The following is a 25,892-nucleotide window of genomic DNA, read 5'->3' on the forward strand; positions in this document are numbered from 1 at the left end:
AGCCTTCAGCATTTTAGATAAAAATAGCTTGCAAAGTCATCATGTATAACCAACTACGTTGTTCGTTTTTATATTGTTTGCTATTTGCACAGGAATGTGCCTTCAGGCGGTTTTTTAAGCACAACTATTCTTATGTTTGCATTGCATTGTGCATTGACCTGTCTTTTGGCTTACTTTTGCATGATATACGTACCTTGAGTCTCATCTAGCGCAAAAGCCAAACATTTTTGCTGTAACTAGTTGTGAAATAAGGAACAAGTATCTTAAAAGAACATATGACATTAGAGGGAAAAAAAGTCATTTTTTTCCCCCAGAAAAGAACCACTCTTCATCCTGTACTATGTCTAGTATTGCAACTCAGCCCAATTCAAGTGATTTATTATTGGTCTGATACCAAACAAATCTCATGGACAAAAATGGTGCTGTTTCGGGGAAAAAATTACTTTTCTTATTATTGTCCACACTTTTAAAGGGAAAGTCATTATAAAATATGGAAAAGGCATACATAAAATCACACAAAGCTTTCAGGATTTTTTTTCTTGTTTATATTCATTGTTGATCTATTTCAATTATGTTCAATGCTGTAAATCTTGTATATGTTATATACAGTATACCCCCTGAAGAAGCCATTAACATTTCTCCTGCACAAAACAAGACATCAGACTGCCATGCTAGTTAGGGATAATTAAAGTAATTATTTAAATTTGCTCTAAATTTTCCAAACATTTTTGGTGCAGTTTGTAATCTCTCATTTTAGCCAAATTCAAGAAGAAAATAAGACAAAAAGAGGGATTGTGAGACATGGGTGCTGCTTCACAAGAATGGATGGATAGCATTTCTAAGCTTACACTGTCTACAATTTAGAGACAATAAATAATAATAAATATGATATTCTTTTTGTGAGACACAGTATCATATCTGTCCTTGTGTTGTGTCTGCTATTAAGGCTTAACTTATTTAACCACTTCCTGACTTCCATTGCAAAAGTCTTGTCTTTAAACATGGCGCCTGATCGTAAGATGAGCTGGTGCAAAAGCCACTGGGTGCTTGCAATTTTATATAACAGGCACCTGGAGCTAATCTTTGGATCAACAATAACACTGATCATGTATATTTAACCCATGGTCATCTGAGAGGCTTTTCCCTGGAGCGTTGCAAGATTGGGATGCTGTTTGTTCTGGTAGCCTTAAGTCTTCTAAAGAAAGTTTGTGACAGGGCTCCATATAAAAATTGTGAATCTCTCATAGGCTACAGTAGCATTTCATTGCAGTCTATAAGAGAAGCAATTTAATTATCGTATGTTCAAGTCCCCTGAGAGGACTTAATATCAGATCTAAAAAATATTTAAAAAAATGTTGAGTTAATAACTTGGGACAGACATAAGTAAGGATTTAGCATATCTTTCAAAACTAGACTATGCATATGACAAAAGTGAATGATAGATAAAGTGATACAAGACTGCCATTTATTGAAAAGTGAATATACTTATAAGGCAATAAAGAATTTTCAGTGCACCTATGTGACAGGCTTGTCAAGCAGGGACAATGTACAATATTGAATGTTCTGTACCGTGTATTGTATTTAAAGTACAGAAGTGGGTGTCAAAAAGACAGGAAACATAGTTTTATATGCTAGATTAGGAAATATGATTGACATTGCTAAATAAATATGTATTCAAGACAATGTGCTATGATTTGTAGCCTACTGTTTAATTGTGCTGCATAGCTATGTTTGAGGTAGTAAAAATTAATTATCTCAGTGTGCAAAGAAACAAGAGTAACCATTCAAACCATTATAAGTGATGTCTGGTGACAAAATAAACAGTCACAAGTTTATAATTCTTGTTTTAAATATATTAAAATCTGCAATCAGATCAGATTTAAAAATGTTAACACAGGTAAAATTAGTAAGTCTGAAGAAATATAAAGATTAATTGTGACTATATTAATGTGTCCCATTATTTTCATCATTTCTAGGCAGTGGAAACAAATCTTGCTTCCAAGGACAGCCACTGGGTCTATGTTAATGAGGTAAGAAATTAAACAATTTAGCTTGTAGCTTGTACATGTATATTATGAGCATAATGTTATTTACACAACATTAACCCTTTCATGACCAAGGGTCATTGATGCCCCAGTGTCCAGGTCAAAATTAACAAATCTGACTTGTGTCACTTTATGTGGTAATAGCTTTGGAACACTTTTAGTTATCCACGCCATTCTGAGATTGTTTTCTCGTGACACATTGTACTTCATGATAGTCATATACTTGAGTCAATATATTTCACCTTTATTTATGAAAAAATCCCAAATTTACCAAAAATTTGGAAAAATTCACAATTTTCCAAATTTCTATTTCTCTGCTTCTAAAACAGAAAGTCATACCTAATAAAATATTTATTACTTAACATTCCCCATATGTCTACTTTATGTTGGCATCCTTTTGGAAATGTCATTTTATTTTTTTAGGACGTTAGAAGGCTTAGAAGTTTAGAAGCAATTCTTACAATTTTTAAGAAAATTTCCAAAACCCACTTTTTAAGGACCAGTTCAGGTCTGAAGTCCCTTTGTGGGGCTTACATAGTGGAAACCCCCATAAATGACCCCATTATAGAAACTACACCCCTCAAGTTACTCAAAACTGATTTTACAAATTTTGTTAACCCTTTAGGCGTTCCACAAGAATTAAAGGAAAATGGAGATGAAATGTAAAAATTTAACTTTTTTGGAAGATTTTCCATTTTATATATTTTTTTCTTTAACACATTGAGGGTTAACAGCCAAACAAAACTCAATATTTATTACCCTGATTCCGCGGTTTACAGAAACACCCCACATGTGGTCATAAACTGCTGTACGGGCACACGGCAGGGCGTAGAAGGAAAGGAATGCCATACGGTTTTTGGAAGGTAGATTGTGCTGGATTGGTTTTCTGAACGCCATATGTTTTTTATTTTTCTGCCGATCGTCTTGTGCAGGGGCTCGTTTTTTGCAGAAAGTGTTGAGGTTTTTATTGGTACCATTTTTGGGTACATAGGATTTTTTGATCATTCACTATTACACTTTATGGGGCAAGGTGACCCAAAAATTGGCTGTTTTGGAACAGTTTTCATTTATTTATTTTTACAGCGTTCATCTGAGAAGTTAGGTCATGTGATAGTTTTATAGAGAAGATCGTTACGGACGTGGCAATACCTAATATGTATACTTTTTCTTATTTATTTAAGTTTTACACAATAATAGCATTTCTGAAACCAAAAAAATGATGTTTTAGTGTCTCTATAGTCTGAGAGCCATAGCTTTTTTATTTTTTGGGCGATTGTCTTAAATAGGGTATCATTTTTTGCGGGACGAGGTGACGGTTTGATTAGTACTATTTTGGGGGTCATAAGCCTTTTTGATCGCTTGCTGTTGCACTTTTTGTGATGTAAGGTGACAAAAATAGCTTTTTTGGCACTTTTTTTAATTTTATTTTTATGGTGTTTATCGGACGGGGTCCATCATGTGATATATTTATAGAGACTGTCGTTACGGACACGGTTACACCTAATATGTGTATTTTATTTTATTTTTTCATTTTTTTATAGGAAAAGGCAATGTCTTTTTTTTATTTACATTTTTATTTATTTATTGATTTATTTTTACTTTTATTATTTTCACTTTTTTTTATCAAGTCCCTCTTGGATCATGAAGATCCAGTGGGGCTGATAATTGTACTATACTTTGCAATGCTCTTGCATTGCAAAGTATAATACTTCCAGATTGCCTGTAGGTGGCAGCATTGGACGCCTTTGCCATGGCAACCGGACGCTTTTGCAAAGCGTCCGGTTGCCATGGCAACCATCGGGTGCTGCAATCACAGCGCTGCAGCCCCGATGGTGGAGTGAGCTCCTTCCCTCTGTTAACCCCATGGATGCCGCAACCGCAGCATCTATGGAGTTACAGGAGAGTGTCAGCATAGAGCTGACACTCTCTGCTGATGGCGGCGGCTCAGGAATGGAGCCGCCGCGATCACACACAGAATAGGGAATCGGGGGCAGCGCTGGAAGGGGGGAAGTCGGGGGGTACAGACTACAATGGGGCAGAAGGGGCGGCTAGAAAATTAATGCATGGGGCGGGGAGGGGGCGGATCGCATGCCATCAGGGCAGGAAGGAGATGAGCGCAGGAGAGGGGCACAGATCGGCGGGGCATAGATCGGGGGGGTGGGGGCACAGAGGGGCACCAAGGGCTTGGAGTGGCACAGATCGGGGGGCATGAGGAACACTATCGGCTTTCAGGCTCTGATCTGCAGAGCGCAGATCAGAGCCTGAAACCGGCATTTTAACACTGCCGCGATCCGATTGGTTAGTCTGCACAGACTAACCAATCGGATCGATTGCCGGCAAGGGGCCACTCTGATTGGTCCCTTGCTGGCATTACTGCACTGTATGCTGTCCGTGACAGCACCAGGGCAGGGGCAGAAGCTTTAATCCAAGCGCTTTGCAGCGCTTGGATTAAAGAGCTGCCAGAACGTCTATACACGTGATAGCTGCACGGGGGATGTGCAGCTATCACGTTTATATACAGATTGCGGTGGGGAAGAGGTTAATAGGGGGGGTGACATGGGAGGGGGAAAATGTGCCATGGAGGGGTAGAAATGTGACATGGAGGGAAGAAATGTGACATGAAGGGGGAGAAATGTGACATGAAGGGGGAGAAATGTGACATGGAGGGGGAGAAATGTGACATGGGGAGAAATATCATATTTCTCTCCCTCCATGTCAAACTTCATTTTCCTGCGACGCACCCGCATCTTATCCAGCCCAAATCCATGACGCCCGTGTGAAAGAGGCCTTAGTGTTTTCACTCTCACACTCTCTCATACTGGTCACTGGAAGTTTAACATGGCACCTCATGGCAAAGAACTCTCTGAGGATCTGAAAAAAAAAGATTTTTTTGCTCTACATAAAGATGGCCTAGGCTATAAGAAGATTTGGGTTTGGGTTAGGTGTTGTGCAGATTTTATTATTTTCCTGTATAGCATGGTTATGAGGGGAAATAATATCATTCTCAATACAGAATGCTTAGTAAAATAGGGCTGAAGGGGTTAAAAAAAATAAAAAATAATTTAACTCACCTTAATCCACTTGTTCGCACAGCCCGGCTTCTCTTCTTTCTTCTTCTTTGCTGTGCAGGAGGAAAATGGCCTGTGGTGACGTCACTGCGCTCATCACATGGTCCGTCACATGATCCATCACCATGTTGACATATCTGTAATTTTATGTGGTGATAACTTTAAAACACTTTTACTTATCCAAGCCATTCTAAGACTGTTTTCTAGTCACATATTGTACTTCATGATGACAGTGGTAAATGTGAGTCAAAATATTTCATTTTTATTTATAAAAAAAATACCAAATTTACCAAGAATTTGGAAAAATACACAAGTTTTAAAATTTCAATTTCTCTTTTTTTAAAACAGATAGTGATACCTCCTCAAATAGTTATTACTTTATATTTCCCATATGTCTACTTCATGTTTGGATCATTTTGTAAATTACATTTTCTTTTTTGGGACATTAGAAGGCTTAGAAGTTTAAATCTTAAAATGTTTAATAAAATTTCTAAAACCCAATTTTGAATGACCTGTTCAGTTCTAAAGTCACATTGTGGGGCTTACACAATAGGAACCACCCATAAATGGCTCCATTTTAGAAACTATGCCCATAAAGGTATTCAAAACTGATTTTATAAACTTTGTTAACCCTTCAGGTGTTTCACAAGAATTAAAGATAAATGTAGATGACATTTCTGAATTTCACTTTTTTAGCAGATTTTCCATTTTAATCAATTTTTTTACGCTAACAAAGCAAAGGTTAACAGCCAAACAAAACACTATTTATTACCCTGATTCAGTAGCTTACAGAAACACTCTATTTGCAATTGTAAACTGCTGTGTGGGCACACTTCAGCGCGCACAAGGAAAGAAAAACCATGTGGTTTTTAGAGGGCAGATTTCAATGGGATAATTTTAAGTTGCCATGTCACATTTGAAGACCCCCTGATGCACCCTTAGAGTAGAAACTCCCAAAAAAGATAACCCTTTTTGGAAACTACGGGATAAGGTGGCAGTTTTGTTGGTTCTATTTTAGGGTACATACAATTTTTTATTGCTCTATATTACACTTTTTGTGAGGTAAGGTAACAAAAAATAGCAGTTTTGGCACTGTTTTTATTTTTTGTTTTATACAATGTTCATCTGACAGGTGATATCATGTGCTATTTTTATATAACAGGTTGTTACGGACGTGACAATACCAATTATGACTTTTTTTTGGTTATTTGTTTCAGTTTTGCATAATAAAGCATTTTAGAAAAATAATATTTTTTAAGTGTCTCCTAATTCTGAAAGCCATAGTTGTTTTAGTTTTTTTGGACGCCTGTCTTATGTAGGGTCTCATTTATTGCGGGATGAGATGACGGTTTGATTGGTTTTATTTTATGACTTTTTGATCGCTTGGTATCACACTTTTTGTGATGTCAGGTGACAAAAAAATTCTTTTTTGACACAGTTTTTATTTTATTATTTTTACGGTGTTCACCTGAGGGGTTAGGTCATGTGATATGTTCATACAGCAGGTTGTTACAGATGCGACAATACCTAATATGTATATTTTTTATTTATTTAAGTTTTACACAATAAATGCATTTTTGAAACAAAAAAAATAATGTTTTAGTGTCTCCATATTCTGTGAGCCATAGTTTTTTGTTTTATGAGTGACTATGTTATGTAGGGTCTTATTTTTTGCAGGATAAGATGAAGGTTTTATTAGTACTATTTTGGGGTGTGTATGACTTTTTTATCGCTTGGTATTACACTTTTTGTGATGTAAAGTGACAGAAAATAGCTTTTTTTTATACAGTTTTTATTATATTTTTTTTACGGTGTTCACCTGAGAGGTTAGGTCATGTGATATTTTTATACAGCAGGTCGTTACGGACATGGCAATGCCTAATATGTATACTTTTTTTATTTATCTAAGTTTTTTACAATAAAAGCATTTTTGAAACCAAAAAAATCATGTTTTAGTGTCTCCATATTCTGAGAGCCATAGTTTTTTTATTTTTTGCCCGATTGTTTTATGTAGGGGCTCTTTTTTTGGGGGATGAGCTGACAGTTAGATTGGTACTATTTTGGGGGGCATACGCCTTTGTGATAACTTTATGTGATGTAAGGTGACTAAAAAATTATTGTTTTAGCACAGTTTTTACTTTTTCTACGGTGTTCAGGTGAGGGGGTGGATCATGTGATATTTTTATAGATAAATCCATATAGATACTTTTATATTTTTTTTACAATTTTGGGTTTTATTTTTGGAAAATTATTATTTTTTACTTGAAACTTTATTTTTTTTTATCATGAAAACCCCTTTTTTTTTTACTTTTGTTCTTTACTTTTTATTTTTATACCACTATGGGACTTCAAATTCTGGGGTCTGATCCCCTCTGCAATGTATAACAATACATCCTGTATTGTAATACATTGCATCTCAGCTTGTATACTGACAGACTGCCTGTAAAACCCAGCCTTAGGGCTCATCAACACAAACTTCTTTTGTGTTCAGTATACTGGTCATTTTTTGAGTTCAGTATGAGTTACTTATACTGAACCCTTCATTTCAATGGGTCAGCAAAAAAAACCTGAAATGTCTCTGTGTGCATTCCTGTCATGGTACGTAGGTAAGATAAGGGAACGAAACAGAACACAACAAGGCAAACTAAACAACTGACTTGCCCCCAAATGCTAGGGAACAAAGGGGTCACCTCCTAGCAATCCCTAAAACACTTTCCCTAAGCTGCTATGCCCATGTGCATATCTCGATGGTAGATATGAACATGCCCACGTACCTAAGACTGTAACACACTGAACCAAACCCTCAGCTGTAGGGAAGAGGGAAAGAGACACCCAGCTCCTAAAACAACCGAAGGAGCTAGCGTCACCCTAGAGGCCTAGAAAAAACAGACACAGAAGGAAAAAGGTAAAAGGACTTATCTAGAGATGTGTTGGGGCAACGATCCACCAAACTTCCAGAGCTCGCACAAGGCAGAATTATAACCCAAAAAGTCTATAGGGAGAGGGAGGAATAAATAGCCTCACCAATTAACTAAAGAACAACACCTGGGAGGAGGTGGGATTCAGTTCAAACCCACAAAACAAACTGTCAGATTGAGTCACGTGCACCAACTCTGACAGATCTCCTCCGAACACCCACAGGGCAGGGCGTGACAATTCCGTTTCAGTATTTCCATTTTCCGTTCCGTTCAAAGATAGAACATGTTCTATTATTGCCCGCAAATCACTTTCCATGGTTCCATTCAAGTCAATGGGAATGTACTCCGTATGTCTTCTGTATCCGTTCCAGTTTTGCAGAATCATCTATTGGAAATTGTATGCCCTTTTTTTCTATGTAATTACTGTTTACTGTATATGCCATACGGAAAAACTGAAAGAAAAAATGGAACGGAACCAAAAACACTACTGAAACAAAAATAGAAAAACTGATCCATTAAAAACAGCCTGCAAAACACAGAAAAAGTCACATGATTGTGTGCATGAGGCCTAAGGGCTGGATCTCACAGGCTTCCATAGAAGGCAAGCCCCGATGCCTATGGCTTTCCTTCTCTGCCATCGGGTCCCTGCCACTGCAGCGCGGGACCTGATGGAGATGCGGAGAGCACCTGTACCCTTCGCAAACCCTCTGCATGCCATAGTCAGCTTTGACCATGGCATCAGTGTTTTCATCGATACTGGTGTATGCAGCAGGGGCCCGGCTGTCAGCTCCTGCACCCGCCCGAGCAGCCCGCCGTACATGTACTGAAGAGATCCCAGCGAGCGTTTGATCCTTAGTTTATGTATCATTAATCTGTCACAATGTATCAATAGTAATGGACACGTTTTGGCCCGTCCAGCCTTCTTCAGCTCAAGTTAATACATACAGTCAGGTCAATAAATATTGGGACATTAATGAATAATAATCATAAATCAAACTTTCACTTTTTAATACTTGGTTGCAAATTCTTTGCAGTCAATTACATCCTGAAGTCTGGAACGCCTAGACATCACTAGACGCTGAATTTCATCCCTGGTGATGCCCTGTCAGGCCTCTACTGCAACTGTCTTCAGTTCCTGCTTGGTCTTGGGGCATTTTCCCTTCAGTTTTGTCTTCAGCAAGTGAAATGCATGCTTAAATGGATTCAGGTCAGGTGACTGACTTGGCAATTGCATAACACTCCACTTCTTTACCTTAAAAAACTCTTTAGTTGATTTTGCAGTATGCTTTGGGTCATTGTCCATCTGCACTGTGAAGCGCAGTCCAATGAGTTCTGAAGCATTTGGCTGAATTAGAGCAGATAATATTGCCCGAAACACTTCAGAATTCATCCTGCTGCTTTTGTCAGCAGTCACATCATCAATAAATACAAGAGAACCAGTTCCACTGGCAGCCATACATGTCCACGCCACGACACTACCACCACCATGCTTCACTGATGAGGTGGTATACTTAGGATCATGAGCAGTTCCTTTCCTTCTCCATACTCTTCTCTTCCCATCACTCTGGTACAAGTTCATCTTGGTCTCATCTGTCCATAGGATGTTGTTCCAGAACTGTGACGGCTTTTTTAGATGTCGTTTGGCGAACTCTAATCTGGCCTTTCTGTTTTTGAGGATCACCAATGGTTTACATCTTGTGGTGAACCTTCTGTATTCACTCTGGTGAAGTCTTCTCTTGATTGTTGACTTTGACACACATACACTTACCTCCTGGAGAGTGTTCTTGATCTGGCCAACTGTTGTGAAGGGTGTTTTCTTCACCAGGAAAAGAATTCTTCGGTCATCCACCACAGTTGTTTTCCGTGGTCTTCTGGGTCTTTTGGTGTTGCTGAGCTCCCCGATGCGTTCCTTCTTTTTAAGAATGTTCCAAACAGTTGTTTTGGCCACGCCTAATGTTTTTGCTATCTCTCTGATGGGTTTGTTTTGTTTTTTCAGCCTAATGATGGCTTGCTTCACTGATAGTGACAGCTCTTTGGATCTCATCTTGAGAGTTGACAGCAGCAGATTCCAAATGCAAATAGCACACTTGAAATGAACTCTGGACCTTTTATCGGCTCATTGTAATTGGGATAATGAGGGAATAACACACACCTGGCCATGGAAGAGCTGAGAAGCCAATTGTCCCATTACTTTTGTTCCCTTAACAAGTGGGAGGCACATATGCAAACTGTTGTAATTCCTACACCGTTAACCTGATTTGGATGTAAATACCCTCAAATTAAAGCTGACAGTCTGCAGTTAAAGCACATCTTGTTTGTTTCATTTCAAATCCATTGTGGTGGTGTATGGAGCCAAAAAAAATTAGAATTGTGTCAATGTCCCAATATTTATGACTGTATGTACAATGTATTAACTTGAGCTGATGAAGGCTGGATTGGCCGAAACGCTTCCATTACTATTTATACTTTGTGACAGATGAAATAAACAATACATAAAATAAGGATCGAGCGCTAGCTGGGATCTCTTCATTACGTTGTGGATTTTCCTCCTTCCCTTGCGGGTGCCTAAATAGGCTGAGTGCCGACCATTATAGACTACCACCGTACATGTATGGCGTTGGTCCTTAAGTGACATTCACCATCGCCGTACATGTACGGCGCAGGTCCTCTATGGGTTAATGGTTACTTGATAAAATACGGCTGATGTGTTTTGTTTTTTTTAGGCTCTTTTAGTCTTGCTCATTTTTCTCTTTATTTGGTGTCTGCATGTGTTATATGCTGAAAAGTGCCCGCACACCATTTATTTTGTTCTTAATAAAGACAATTTTAGACTTTTAAATCCATGTAGTGTTATTGCTAACCATGCATGAACAGATCCTAAGAAGACGAACTGTACACACAATTTCCCTTTGAATTCACAGTGTTCAACATATTCATATGTAAATCTTTCGCTCAGCAGGAGGCTTTTTCTGTAAATCGACTTAAGGCCTCTTTACACATTATACATTACTAGGAAAGAACATTTGCACAAATTCTCATTCCCAAGAATTGTCTCTGTGTAAATGTGCCACCTTTCACCCAATGAATGGGCAAGTACTGATTCAATAGGTGAAAGCATAATTGTTGTGACTCCCTAAACCATCATTTCTGGGCTGCAGAAACCTTGATTCTCTATAGGGATCAGTGATCGCAATAGTGATCGATTGTTATCATACAGAGGAGATAATTGCTGCATGTAAATGTAGCTGTCATCTTCTGTGATGAGCAAGCAATTATCTGGAAGAGTTTGTTCCTGATAATTTTTTGCTCAGTCAGCCCGTGTAAAGGGGCCTTGACTTTACCTATAAGTAAGGCTACTTTCCCATTTGCCACACAGTATTCCGGCATACTCTTCTTGAAGGGAGCAGCCTGCCAGAGTTCTTCAGATCCAGCATTGCTGGAATGCCAGTTGGCACCATTAATTATAAGCAGAGATCCGACCGCAACCCAGCAAATATGCGCACAACATTTTTTGTCCGGCCATTTCTAGGCATTCCATACTGGAAGAGCCTGCCAGAAGGCTGTACCACATGTGTGAAACTAGCCCAAATAAGACCTTGCATATAGGTTTGCTATACCTAAATAAAGAAGGAATCATTTACTTCCTCTGTGATAACCCTGTTATAATAAAACATATATAATTAAAGCAACAATTGTAACCGTATTTGTTGCAGTAATAAAGCAAAAAAAAAAGCCTGCATTCTGTGTGGAGCTGTCTGCTTGAGCTAAACTACCTATTCTGATTTACATATGCAGTGAACTAATCCATCAAGGCCTCATGATAGCAGACAGAATACCTTAATTTAGAATATGCTCCCCACGGCACACGTTAATAGACTATAGCCAAGTCATTTACTGCTGTATTTATTCTTCGTTACCTTTTATTAGAGCTTCTGAGAGTGGCTGTAGTGAATAAACCAACACATTCATTTATTAGCTCTTCTTGTTTTTGTAGTCAAAACTTAATGTGCTCTTCAGATAAGTTTAAAAAGTACAGTGTGAATACCTAATTTATATGTTATCAGCTATAAAACATGTATAATTGCAGCCTAGTGAGGAAATGGAAATTTTGTTCAGCTGGAGAACAGTAGAATCAAGTACAACCACAATTCCACGATAAAGTTAGAACGCTGCATAAAATGTAGTACCTCAATTGCAAAAAAGTAGGAACTTTGTGTAAAATGTAAACAAATGTACATAAAAACAGAATGCAATGATATGCAAATCTCAATTACCAAATTGAATTCACAATAGAACATGAAACACATCAGATGGTGAAAGTGAGGCATTTTACCATTTCATGAGGGAAAAAAAAGACTAATTTATAACTTAATGGCAGCAACATATGTCAAAACAGTTTGGGCAGCAGCAACAAAAATCTGGAAAAGTAAGTGGTACTAGTAAAAAAATATCTGGAGGAGCATTTGTTACCATTTGTCACATGGCTGGCTATATAACGAGCATGTTAAAGAGGCAGAGTCTCAGAAACAAAGGTGAACCAATCTATGAAAACCTGTGTCTAAAAATTTTAGGAAAATGTTCCTCAATGTAAAATTGTGAAGACTTTGAACATCCCACCATCTACAGTACATAATATCATCAATTTCATTGCATCATTTTGCCGTGTGCTCCAGACTCTAGATGAGAATGACTATCTGGATTATTATCAGTACACAGTTCAAAACCCTGCATCTCTGATGGTGTGGGGCATTAGAATGGGGTAACAAACATAATGGAATGATTTTCAAATGTTAAAGACCCATATTTTATTCACATATCAGCTATTGAAAGTTAGATATTTTACTATTTCAGAGACTTACCTCAAAAAATGGGGTCAGGGTCATGTCTACCATTGTGTATCATCCCGTCTTCTTCAACAGTCTGTGAATGTCTGGGAAGTAAGGAGACCAATTGCTGAAGTTTTTGCGTGATGAATGTTGCCTCCTTCTTGTCTCATGTAGTATTCTAGCTGTTCAACAGTCCTGGGTCTTCTTTACCAAATTTTTCATTTCATGATGTTCCAAATGTTTTCTACTGGTGAAAGGACTGGACTGCAGGTAGTTTGGACTGTTATTCTGGGAAACCATGCTGTCGTGATGAGTGCAGTATGTGGTTTAGAATTGTCTTTTTGAAATATGCCAGGCCTTCCATGAAAGAGACATTGGTCCTGATTTATCATGCCTTCACTCCAGAATTCCGGCTTCCAGAACTCGCAAAAAAGGACTTTTCATCCACTTGTGTAAAGACTTAGTGGATCTTTGTGTAACGGTCGCGTACACACACACACAGGGGGGAGGGAAGTGACCACTGCGCTCCACCCTTACCCCTGGCCCTGCCTACTTGCCTCGCGAGTCCTAATGACAGGGGACAACTGGACGGCAATCCCTAACTTGGAGTAAGTGCAGGGATGACAGACAGACAAACAACAGGACGTGAACGGACCGAGTCAATACCAGGAAAGCTGCAAAGTACAAATGCAGCAAGCAGAGAATTGTCAGGAGAAGCCAGGGTCATAATACCAGGAGAGCAGAGAAGTACAAGAGGAGTCCTAAGAGAGTAGTCAGGTGGGAGCCGAGGTCACAATACCAGGACGGAAGCGCAGTACAGGAGGAGCAGGCAAAAGGATGGTCAGGGAACAGGATCAGGTAAGTATTCAGCAGTCCAACAAATAGCCAGGAACCTAGAAATTAACAGGCAACCTGTAGCCAGCAGGCTGCCTGTATTTATAGTGGGGAGTGAGGGTCATGTGACGTGGCCAGCGTCACATGACCGACAGACCAACCAGTCGAGCACCGAGTGATCAGCTCGGCGCTCAAGGCAAACTAGGAGCAGGGAGCCACCCAGCTAGTAAAGCCGCCCTAGGAATGAGGTCAAACACAGAACCTCATTCCAAAAGCTAAGCAACAGTTCTGCGGGCAATGGGGGACCGAGTGCACCTTCGGAACCCCGTGACAGTACCCCCCCTTTTACGACGGGCCACCGGACCCAAGACTTCAGGCGATGGCTTTTCAGGGTGTTCTAAATGAAATTTACGAACAAGTCTAGGAGCATGAACCTCCCTGGCAGGTACCCAAGATCTCTCTTCAGGTCCATACCCCTTCCAGTGAATCAGGTACTGCAAGGAATTACGCACCTTCCTGACATCCACTATTTTAGACACCACATACTCGACAGCATCATTAACAAGAACCGGCGGAGGCGAGGCTTTTGATGGTACTACCGGTTCAAAATATTTTTTAAGCAGAGATTTATGGAACACATTATGAATGTGGAATGACTCAGGCAGCTCCAACCTAAAAGATACTGGGTTAATCACTTCCGTGATCTTATATGGTCCAATAAAACGAGGAGCAAACTTTTTAGAAGTTACCTTGAGAGATAGATTCTTGGAGGACAACCATACTTTATCCCCAACCTGAAAGTTTACCCCCCTTGAACGTCTCCTATCGGCCTTGAGTTTTTGAGAACATTGAGCCTTTTCTAGGTTCGATTGAACCCGGGCCCAAACTGTGCACAGTTCGGAGGAGAGTTTATCCGCTTCAGGGTTAGAGGAGGAGACGGACGACCCAGAATGAAAACGGGGATGAAAACCATGGTTACAAAAGAAAGGGGAGACCCCAGCAGAAGAATTGACACGGTTATTCAAAGCAAATTCAGCCAACGGAAGGAATTTGACCCATAATTGCTGGTCATCAGCAACATACAACCTCAAGAATTGTTCCACAGACTGATTAAGGCGTTCAGTCTGCCCATTACTCTCAGGATGGTAGGCGGAAGAAAAAGACAATGAAATTTTGCATCTTTGACAGAAGGCCCTCCAGAATTTGGACACAAACTGCACACCCCTGTCAGAAACAATATTTTACGGGATGCCATGTAAACGAACAATCTCTCTCACAAAAATAGATGCCAGGGTTTTAGCATTCGGAAGTTTAGACAGGGGAATGAAATGAACTATCTTGCTAAACCTATCGACCACTACCCAAACCACAATCTTACCCTCCGCCAGCGGTAGGTCAGTTATAAAGTCCATTGAGATATGGGACCAGGGTCTACTGGGAATGGGTAGGGGTCGTAAGTTACCAGCAGGGCGAGTCCTAGGTGTCTTGGACCTGGCACAAACCTCACAGGCTGACACGTAGGACTTGACATCCCTAGTTAGAGTGGGCCACCAATAAGATCTAGAAACCAGATCCTTAGTGCCCTCAACACCCGGATGTCCACAAAAGGCAGAATCGTGACACTCACCCAACAGCTGGAGACGAAATTGTATGGGAACAAACAAGTTATCTGTTGGGGTGGATACCGGTGCCAGATGTTGTTCAGACCTAATGCGAGCCGAGATATCCTGGGTAAGAGCTGCTAAAAAGATTTTTGCTGGTAGGATGGATTCAGGTGGTACCTCAGTAGGTTGAAAAGCCTGGAAGCTCCGAGATAATGCGTCCGCCTTCACATTTTTACTTCCCGGCCTGAACGTGATGGAAAAATCAAAACGAGTAAAAAACAGAGCCCATCTGGCTTGACGGGGATTCAACCTCTTAGCAGACTCGAGAAACATAAGGTTTTTATGGTCAGTGACAACAGTTACACAATGTCTTGCCCCCTCCAGGAAATGCCTCCACTCCTCAAATGCCCATTTAATGGCCAGCAGCTCCCTATTCCCTATGTCGTAGTTTCTCTCCGTGGGAGAGAATTTCCTGGATAAGAAGGCACATGGTCTCAGATTAGTGATGCTAGCAGGACCTTGTGAAAGGACTGCTCCTACGCCGTCCTCGGACGCATCCACCTCCACAATAAAAGGTTTCTCCTGATCAGGCTGGATCAGAATGGGAGCGCTACTAAATGCCTTTTGTAATTTTTCATTTGAAGAAATGGCCTCAGTAGACCAATTCTCCAAATCCGCCCCTTTCTTAGTAAGGTCGGTCAACGGTTTAGCAATTACGGAAAAATTCATAATAAATTTACGATAGTAATTGGCGAAACCTAAGAACCGTTGTAAGGCCTTTAAGGATGAAGGTCTTACCCATTCCTTAATTGCTAGTACCTTACCAGGATCCATCTTGAAGGCGTGAGGTGTCAGAACATGCCCTAGAAAAAGAATCTCATGTACACCAAAGACACATTTCTCTTGTTTAGCGGATAGCTGATTCTCCCTCAACACTTCTAATACTTGTTTAACATGAGACACATGGGATTCGAAGTCAGGAGAGAATATCAAAATGTCGTCAAGATAGACAATAACAAATTTACCTAAGTACTCCCTAAGAATGTCATTCATGAAGTTTTGGAACACAGCTGGGGCATTGCTGAGTCCAAAAGGCATCACTTGATATTTAAAGTGTCCTACCGGAGTATTGAACGCCGTCTTCCATTTGTCTCCCTCCTTGATTCGGATTAGATTGTATGCCCCTTTCAGGTCAATTTTGGAAAACCAGGTTGCCCCCAGAACCTGGTTAAATAAATCCGGAATCAATGGGAGGGAGTATCTATTCTGGACAGTGATTTTATTTAATCTCCGGTAATCGATACATGGCCTAAGACCACCATCTTTTTTCTTAACAAAGAAAAACCCCGCCCCCATAGACAGAAGGTCTAATATGCCCTTTACCAAGGCTCTTCTTAATATAATCTTCCATGGCCTTGCGTTCGGGCATAGAAAGATTATAAATTCGTCCTTTAGGAAACGGCCCCCTCTACTAACTCTATGGTACAATCATAAGGTCTATGGGGGGGTAGAACCTCCGGGGTTGGTGATGAGAATACATCAGAATATTCTCTAACAACAGAGGGTAAAGTATCAGACTTTACTGAGTCCCCAGCCTGTACCACGGACAAGCACGAGTCACACTTAGGCCCCCATCTCACCAACTCCCCATTGGACCAATCTATAGTGGGGTTATGTAGTCGGAGCCAAGGCAACCCTAGTACCACCTCAGCAGGTAGGTTCTCCAGGACTAGAAGCGAACATCTCTCTGAGTGGCACACACCCACGGTTAGAGAAATCTCCGTGGTACATAAGCTCACCGTTCCACCAATAAGAGGAGTAGCATCAATAGCCATGACATGGATAGGAGTTGGTAAGGCAAACATAGGAATACCCAATCTTACAGCATACTCAGAGTCAATAAAGCTAGCCGCTGAGCCAGAATCAATAAAGGCCTTACCCGGCCATTTATCTACTCCCAGAGAAATCGTAATGGGTACCGAAAGCTTACATTTAGAAAATTCAGGGTGTACCTGGTCTTTAGGTTGCCTTGTCTTAGGAGACTTGACAGAGAGGACCTTCTTAGGACACTGGTTGATCCAATGGTCAAGATCTTCACAGTAAAAGCATTCTCCACTTCTGTCTACGGCGAAGATTCCCTCGGGTCATGCCAACCTGCATGGGTTCCTCTGTGGAGACCTCAGCATTGTCTCCGGGATAGGCCTCTGGCTGGACCACCATCTGGGAAGAGAACTGTTGTTCCTGTCGTCTCTCTCTAACCCGTTGGTCAAGTCGGACAACAAGGGTCATCATCTCCTCTAAGGTCTCTGGAAGTTGATAACTGACCAGAAGATCCTTTAATTTATCAGACAGACCTGACCTGAACTGACTCTTCAGGGCTGGTTCGTTCCATCCTGAGGGGACACACCACCTTCTGAATTGGGTGCAATAATCCTCCGCTGGTAAATTGCCCTGAACCAGTGCCTTTAGAGCCGTCTCGGCTACTAGAGCCCTGTCTGGTTCATCATAGAGGGTACCCAAGGCCTGAAAGAACCCCTCCACAGAATATAAACAACTGGTGTCAGCAGGTAAAGAGAACGCCCAATCCTGGGGATCACCCTGTAAATCGGGAAATGATAATGCCCACGCGTTGACTCTCGGGGGCAGAGGACACGGAGCGCAAACGGAAGTAAAGTTTGCAACTCTCCTTAAAAGAGAGAAACTTCCTCCGGTCTCCAGAAAAGGGTTCTGGGAGCTTAATCTGGGGCTCAAAATGCGGACTGGAGGCCTGAGGAGTGGAAGAACCTTGCCCTAACTCAAAAGAACTGAGTTTTTCCCCTAACTCCTGCACCCTCTGCGTCAGATTAGAGACATGGTCAGTCAGGGTCACCAGAGGATTCATAATACAGTGGTTATTGGGCCTGTTAATCTGTAACGGTCGCGTACACACACACACAGGGGGGAGGGAAGTGACCACTGCGCTCCACCCTTACCCCTGGCCCTGCCTACTTGCCTCGCGAGTCCTAATGACAGGGGACAACTGGACGGCAATCCCTAACTTGGAGTAAGTGCAGGGATGACAGACAGACAAACAACAGGACGTGAATGGACCGAGTCAATACCAGGAAAGCTGCAAAGTACAAATGCAGCAAGCAGAGAATTGTCAGGAGAAGCCGGGGTCATAAATACCAGGAGAGCAGAGAAGTACAAGAGGAGTCCTAAGAGAGTAGTCAGGTGGGAGCCGAGGTCACAATACCAGGACGGAAGCGCAGTACAGGAGGAGCAGGCAAAAGGATGGTCAGGGAACAGGATCAGGTAAGTATTCAGCAGTCCAACAAATAGCCAGGAACCTAGAAATTTACAGGCAACCTGTAGCCAGCAGGCTGCCTGTATTTATAGTGGGGAGTGAGGGTCATGTGACGTGGCCAGCGTCACATGACCGACAGACCAACCAGTCGAGCACCGAGTGATCAGCCCGGCGCTCAAGGCAGACTAGGAGCAGGGAGCCACCCAGCTAGTAAAGCCGCCCTGGGAATGAGGTCAAACACAGAACCTCATTCCAAAAGCTAAGCAACAGTTCTGTGGGCAATGGGGGACCGAGTGCACCTTCGGAACCCCGTGACACTTTGCCTTTTTACACTTCAGTCCAGTTTTGAAATGTGGGTGAAAAAGTGGGTGTGTTTAATGAGCTATGTAATGAGTTTCATTTTCAGATTTATCATTGAGACTTTTTTTTAAAGTCACTAAAAAAGAGGGAGAAGTAGGAAAACTAAAGAAGCATTTTCTAGACAAAAGTGTTAGGTTTAAGGATAAGACAAATTTATCAAACAACATGTGACATTTCGTAAATATGGCATAAAGTACACAAAACAGACTTAAAATTTCCCTCATGATAACTTACCCCCAAAGTCTGGATAGGAGCATATGCTCTTTTAAAACCTCTATGTAATGTTTAGCATTGATAGTTATTTTCCAGATGTGTAAGCTGCCCACACCCAGCCACTAATGCAACCCCATGCCATCAGAGATGCAGGCTTTTGAACTGTGCACTGAAAACAATCTGGCTGGTCCTTCTTTTCTAGAGTCCGCTGGACACATTGTCTGTGGTTTCCAAAATTGATTTCAAATTTTGATTCATTCACTACAGAGCAGTTTGCCATTTTGCTTCAGTCCATTTTAACCAGCTCCCGACCGCCTAACGCAGGGATGCGTTCTGCGGGCGGCCGGGTTATTCCTCGTCGACGCATCTACGCGTCATCCCGCGAGACGCGAGATTTCCTGTGAACGCGCGCTCACAGGATCGCGAGGTAAGCAAGTTGATCTACAGCCTGCCAGCGGCGATCATTCGCTGGCAGGCTGTAGATGCGATTTTTTTAACCCCAAAAAGGTATATTAGACGGAAGTGCGGAACCGGAAGTGCAGATCCGCAATTCCGGATCCGAGCGGGACAAAGTCTGTCCCCATAGAAATGAATGGGTCTGCAATTACGTTCTGCAAAATGCAGAACAGAATTGCGGACGTGTGAATGGGGCCTAAGGGTCCCTTATCACCGCCAGTTAGTTAGCTACTTGTTAGTAGTTAGCGCCCAGCCCACCGCACCGCAGTCACTGATTAGTCGCTGATTAGCGTCATCGCTGTCGCTAATCAGCTCTAGTACTATATAGTATCTGTAAGTGATCAAGACTGATCGCAATCAGATCTATATCAGTACATTAGGGTCACCTTAGACTCTACAAAAAATGCAGTGTTCGCCCGATCAGGCCTGATCTTGTGCGCACACTTGCGTTCAGTCCGCCCCACCGCAGTGACAGAAATGTTTTTTTTCTGATCACTGCAAAAACACCGTAAAATCGCTGCGGCACTATAAAGATCACTTTTGAGCTTTTTGGATCTTTATTAGCGATCGCAGCTTTTTTTTTTTTCCCACATTTTTTGGCAGAGATTTTTTCATCCACATTGATCGATGCAAATGAAGAAATCTGTGCCGTTCATTTTTTCTTTCAGTCCAGAGGCTGAACGAAAAAAAAAAATCTCATTACCCGTATGCTCAATATAAGGCCTCATGCACACGACCGTGCTGTTTTTTGCGGTCCGCAAACCGCGGATGCGCAAAAAACGGAAGGCGCACGTGTTGACTTCCGCAATTTGCGGAACGGAACGGGCGCCGGCAATATAAATGCCTATTCTTGTCTGCAAAGCGCAGACAAGAATAGGACATGTTATATTTTTTTAGCGGGGCCGCGGAACGGAGCCACGGATGCGGACAGCACACAGAGTGATGTCCGCATCTTTTGCGGCCCCATTGAAATGAATGGGTCCGCATCCGACCCATTTCGCTCGGATGCGAACCCAAACAACGGTCGTGTGCATGAGGCCTAAGGAGAATAGCAGAAACTCCTAATGCTGGCCATACATGTAATGATTGCGGAGACCCTCAAATGCCAGGGCAGTACAAACACCCCACAAATGACCCCATTTTGGAAAGAAGACACCCAAAGATATTCGCTGAGGGGCATATTGAGTCCATGAAAGATTAAACTTTTTGTCACAAGTTAGCAGAAAGGGAGACTTTGTGAGAAAAAAAAAAAATCGAGAACCAGCATTGTAATCATTGCAGCACAGGCCTTGAAAAGAGTCAAATCTACTTGAGAAGAGTCATGATTAATCATAATCTCCTGCTCTCCCCGACCATCTGCTGAAGATTGGCAGTTCTCTACTAGAAAGAAAGGGAGAAAACTTGGTAGAAGACTGTCAATCATCAGCAGGTGGGCAGGGAGAGCAGGAATTCATGAATAACCATGACTCTTCTCATGTAGATTTGACTCTTTTCCAGGCCTAATTTGCAATGTTTGTGATGTTGCTTCTCCGGCAACCACTTACTTTTAACTTAGAAATGACAGACCATTGAAATCAATTAATTTGTCTCTACTTTATACTGCCGTTCGTATGGGCAGCATAAAGTTGATGACAGGTCCCCTTTAAGGCCAATTGAGTGGAGCATGGTGAGGAGGTGTTTATGGTTTACGGTATCAAACGCTGTAGAGAGATCCAGCAGAATCAGATGGATCAGCTGAAAATGTTAGGGATTAAAAAAATAAAGAAAAAAATAAATAAAGAAAACATCCACAATAAAAATGTACATATAACAAATGGAAATAGGAACTAGGCCATTTGAATGTACTGTAAATGTTTTTTTTTTATGAAAAACAGAATTCATACAGATTTGTATTATGTAAATGTGAATTAGTCCCTGGGCAGAATAGTAATTACACTGATAGAAAATATTAGCAATCAATCTAGCCAGTATATAGCAATACCTGGTGGAAGCCTCAAAAGTAAAAACTAAATAATAATCTTTCCTCCATTTCCCTGTGGCTCCTAACTGCAGTAGACTGTAGTAATGTCTATTTCAGGCATCATCAGAGTTTTAGATTACTGCTTCCTCCTATATTGTCACTGAGGGAATCAGCAGTTTGAGAGTCACAGATCGCAGTAGTCACTAACGTCCGTTAGCACATTCCTTGGGAGAAGATAGGATGTTACAGCTAAATATACCTATTGAGCCCTGATATGCTATTTATAGGAATAGACATTATAGCTCAAAATTTTATTGTTTGAAAACAGTTTTATATTTTCACCACCATCACTGTTTAAAGCAATTTTATAGGATGATGAGACAAAAATTTGCTTTTTTATTCACATTTAATAACATTCAATAACTAGTAATATAAATTTATATTATTTCCATATAACTGCATGTATTGTGAAGACATTCTTAGGTGAAACACTGAGGTCATGGAACAAAAATTCCTCTACAATTTTTCCACATTTTCTTTCTTTCTTTTTTTTTTACAAAATTACAGCCATCCTGAAAAAAAGAAAAATCTAAGTATTATTAATAAATCTAAGAGAACAGCTAAGGATTTGATAGCTTTTTGTGCTTTTTGCACAGCTCTGTAACGATATGAGCCAAGTTATTTTAATACAATATTTGTCCCCTATTTTCATCCTATTTTTCACTTACTGCTGTCCAGTGAACATAATATCTAAAGAGCTGCTGTTTCCTGTTGATTTGGATGTTTCCTGTTGGGACTGCTGAGCTTCAGTGGTTGGAGATCTGAGCTCAATTCCTTGCTCCAGAAGCTCAAAATGAGTTTTTCTTGTGGAGGAGAACCGATTTGTCGTTTGTGGACGTGATTAATAGATATTTACAAAGACATTGGTATGTGTGCTAGTATTTAGTTTTCTTTCTTTCATTAATGTGCAATGAAACAAGTCACTAAAACTGAGTAAAATGCTACACGTTTGGAGGTGCCTTATAGTTTGGTGAATAGCTAACTGCAAATAGATAACTTGGGATTGTGTAATAAGCTATGTGGTTCTGTTAAAGTGCACCAGCAATAATTTTTATTTTAGTAGTTAAGTTTTATAAAACAAATGCTTGCAAATTGTCCTCCATTTATTTCTGTGTGTAATATTATGCATCTAATCAAGGCTGGACTTACCTATAATCACAGTAATATTAAGACCATTGTTATTTATATAGCTCCAACTAGAGATGAGAAAATCGAAGTTGACAAAGTGGAATTCGATCAGAATTTCCATAAAAATTCGATTTGCACTAAATCTGAATTTCCTCACGCTTCTTGGTAACGATTATTATTTTGTTTTTACTTTTTAGGCTTCCACCAGGTATTGCTATATACTGGCTAGATTGATTGCTAATATTTTCTATCAGTGTAATTACAATTCTGCCCAGGGACTAATTCACATTTACATAATACAAATCTGTATGATTTCTGTTTTTCATAAAAAAAATCCCTAACATTTTCAGCTGATACATCTGATTCTGCTGGATCTCTCTACAGCGTTTGATACCGTAAACCATAAACTCCTCCTCACCATCGAAGTTGACAAAGTGGAATTCGATCAGAATTTCCATAAAAATTTGATTTGCACTAAATCCGAATTTCCTCACGCTTCTTGGTAACGAATCACATTTTTTCCTAAAATGGATGCTGCACGTGTTAGGACATGGAGCAAGGAACTATGGTAACGAGGGATCACCCACAATTCCATGCATGCAGCCAATCAGCAGCCAGCCCTGTGATGTCACAGCCCTATAAATAGCCTCAGCCATCTTGGATTCAGCCATTTTCCAGTGTACTTAGTGCATGGAAAGATGTCAGCAGGCATTAGAGACAGTGGTAGAAAAGACTTTCAAACTTTTATTTTGCTGTATAGAAGTTCAGGGAAAGGATAGGGAGGAATGATTCCACAGTATTGAAGCGGAACAGGGTTCAGTAGGGGAGTTTACAGCCTGGGTAATAGGAACAATCCTATTACACCTTGCTGCACTGACTGGGGAAATTGCCATTATACAGCTCTGTAATTCCAGCAAACCGTTTTTGTTATTAGGGTGCAAGTGCTGTTTGATACAGTCATTAACAGAGTTTATTACAAATAAATATTTCTATGTCTTATTCGCCCTTGTGTGGTGCAGTTATATGTTCTAAAGCATTTTTGGGCTTGTATTAGTGGGGAAAAAGGGCTTATTAGCCGTTGTGTGGTGAAGTGAGAAAATTACAGCCCTTTGTGGTGTGTAATAGTGGCAAAAAAATATATACTATTTGCCGTTCAGCGGTTCAATTATATGTTCTAAAGCCCTTTTTGGCGTTTATTAGTGGCAAAAAATATATATTATTTTCCGTTCAGCGGTGCAGTTATATGTTCCAAAGCCTTTTTTTGCGTGCATTAGTGGCGCAGAAAATAGTATTTTTCATTGAGTGGTGAAGTAAGAAAATTACAGCCCTTTGTGGTGTGTATTAGTGGCAAAAAAATATACACTGCTCAAAAAAATAAAGGGAACACAAAAATAACACATCCTAGATCTGAATTAATTAAATATTCTTCTATAATACTTTGTTCTTTACATAGTTGAATGTGCTGACAACAAAATCACACAAAAAAAAAAAAATGGAAATCAAATTTTTTAACCCATGGAGGTCTGGATTTGGAGTCAACCTCAAAATTAAAGTGGAAAAACACACTACAGGCTGATCCAACTTTGATGTAATGTCCTTAAAACAAGTCAAAATGAGGCTCAGTAGTGTGTGTGGCCTCCACGTGCCTGTATGACCTCTCTACAACGCCTGTGCATGCTCCTGATGAGGTGGCGGACGGTCTCCTGAGGGATCTCCTCCCAGACCTGGACTAAAGCATCTGCCAACTCCTGGACAGTCTGTGGTGCAACGTGACGTTGGTGGATAGAGCGAGACGTGATGTCCCAGATGTGCTCAATTGGATTCAGGTCTGGGGAACGGGCGGGCCAGTCCATAGCATCAATGCCTTCATCTTGCAGGAACTGCTGACACACTCCAGCCACATGAGGTCTAGCATTGTCTTGCATTAGGAGGAACCCAGGGCCAACCGCACCAGCATATGGTCTCACAAGGGGTCTGAGGATCTCATCTCAGTACCTAATGGCAGTCAGGCTACCTCTGGCGAGCACATGGAGGGCTGTGCGGCCCTCCAAAGAAATGCCACCCCACACCATTACTGACCCAATGCCAAACCGGTCATGTTGGAGGATGTTGCAGGCAGCAGAACGTTTTCCACGGCGTCTCCAGACTCTGTCACGTCTGTCACGTGCTCAGTGTGAACCTGCTTTCATCTGTGAAGAACACAGGGCGCCAGTGGCAAATTTGCCAATCTTGGTGTTTTCTGGCAAATGCCAAACGTCCTGCACGGTGATGGGCTGTAAACACAACCCCCACCTGTGGACGTCGGGCCCTCATATCACCCTCATGGAGTCTGTTTCTGACCGTTTGAGCAGACACATGCACATTTGTGGCCTGCTGGAGGTCATTTTGCAGGGCTCTGGCAGTGCTCCTCCTGTTCCTCCTTGCACAAAGGCGGAGGTAGCGGTCCTGCTGCTGGGTTGTTGCCCTCCTACGGCCTCCTCCTCGTCTCCTGATGTACTGGCCTGTCTCCTGGTAGCGCCTCCATGCTCTGGACACTACTCTGACAGACACAGCAAACCTTCTTGCCACAGCTCGCATTGATGTGCCATCCTGGATAAGCTGCACTACCTGAGCCACTTGTGTGGGTTGTAGACTCCGTCTCATGCTACCACTAGAGTGAAAGCATCGGCAGCATTCAAAAGTGACCAAAACATCAGCCAGGAAGCATAGGAACTGAGAAGTGGTCAGGTCACCACCTGCAGAACCACTCCTTTATTGGGGGTGTCTTGCTAATTGCCTATAATTTCCACCTGTTGTCTATCCCATTTGCACAACAGCATGTGAAATTGATTGTCACTCAGTGTTGCTTCCTAAGTGGACAGTTTGATTTCACAGAAGTGTGATTGACTTGGAGTTACATTGTGTTGTTTAAGTGTTCCCTTTATTTTCTTGAGCAGTGTATATTATTTGCCGTTCAGTGATTCAGTTATATGCTCTAAAGCCCTTTTTGGCATTTATTAGTGGCAAAAAATATATATTATTTCCCGTTCAGCGGTGCAGTTATATGTTCCAAAGCCTTTTTTGGCGTGTATTAGTGGCACAAAAAAAAGTCTTTTCCTTTGAGTGGTGAGAAAATTACAGCCCTTTTTGGAGAG

At 41.2% G+C, this 25,892-nt stretch overlaps 1 protein-coding gene across 1 annotated transcript in view; it reads left to right on the plus strand.

Moving 5' to 3' along the window:
* Positions 1 to 25,892, plus strand: part of GRID1 (glutamate ionotropic receptor delta type subunit 1) — a 1,665,856-nt gene that overhangs the window by 1,032,309 nt on the left and 607,655 nt on the right. Inside the window, exon 5 of the mRNA XM_040434606.1 lies at positions 1,977 to 2,030. Coding sequence (XP_040290540.1) covers positions 1,977 to 2,030 — 54 coding nt within the window. The remainder of the gene's footprint in view (positions 1 to 1,976; positions 2,031 to 25,892) is intronic.

Source organism: Bufo bufo, chromosome 6 (assembly GCF_905171765.1).
Source record: "Bufo bufo chromosome 6, aBufBuf1.1, whole genome shotgun sequence".
Taxonomy (NCBI): domain Eukaryota; kingdom Metazoa; phylum Chordata; class Amphibia; order Anura; family Bufonidae; genus Bufo; species Bufo bufo.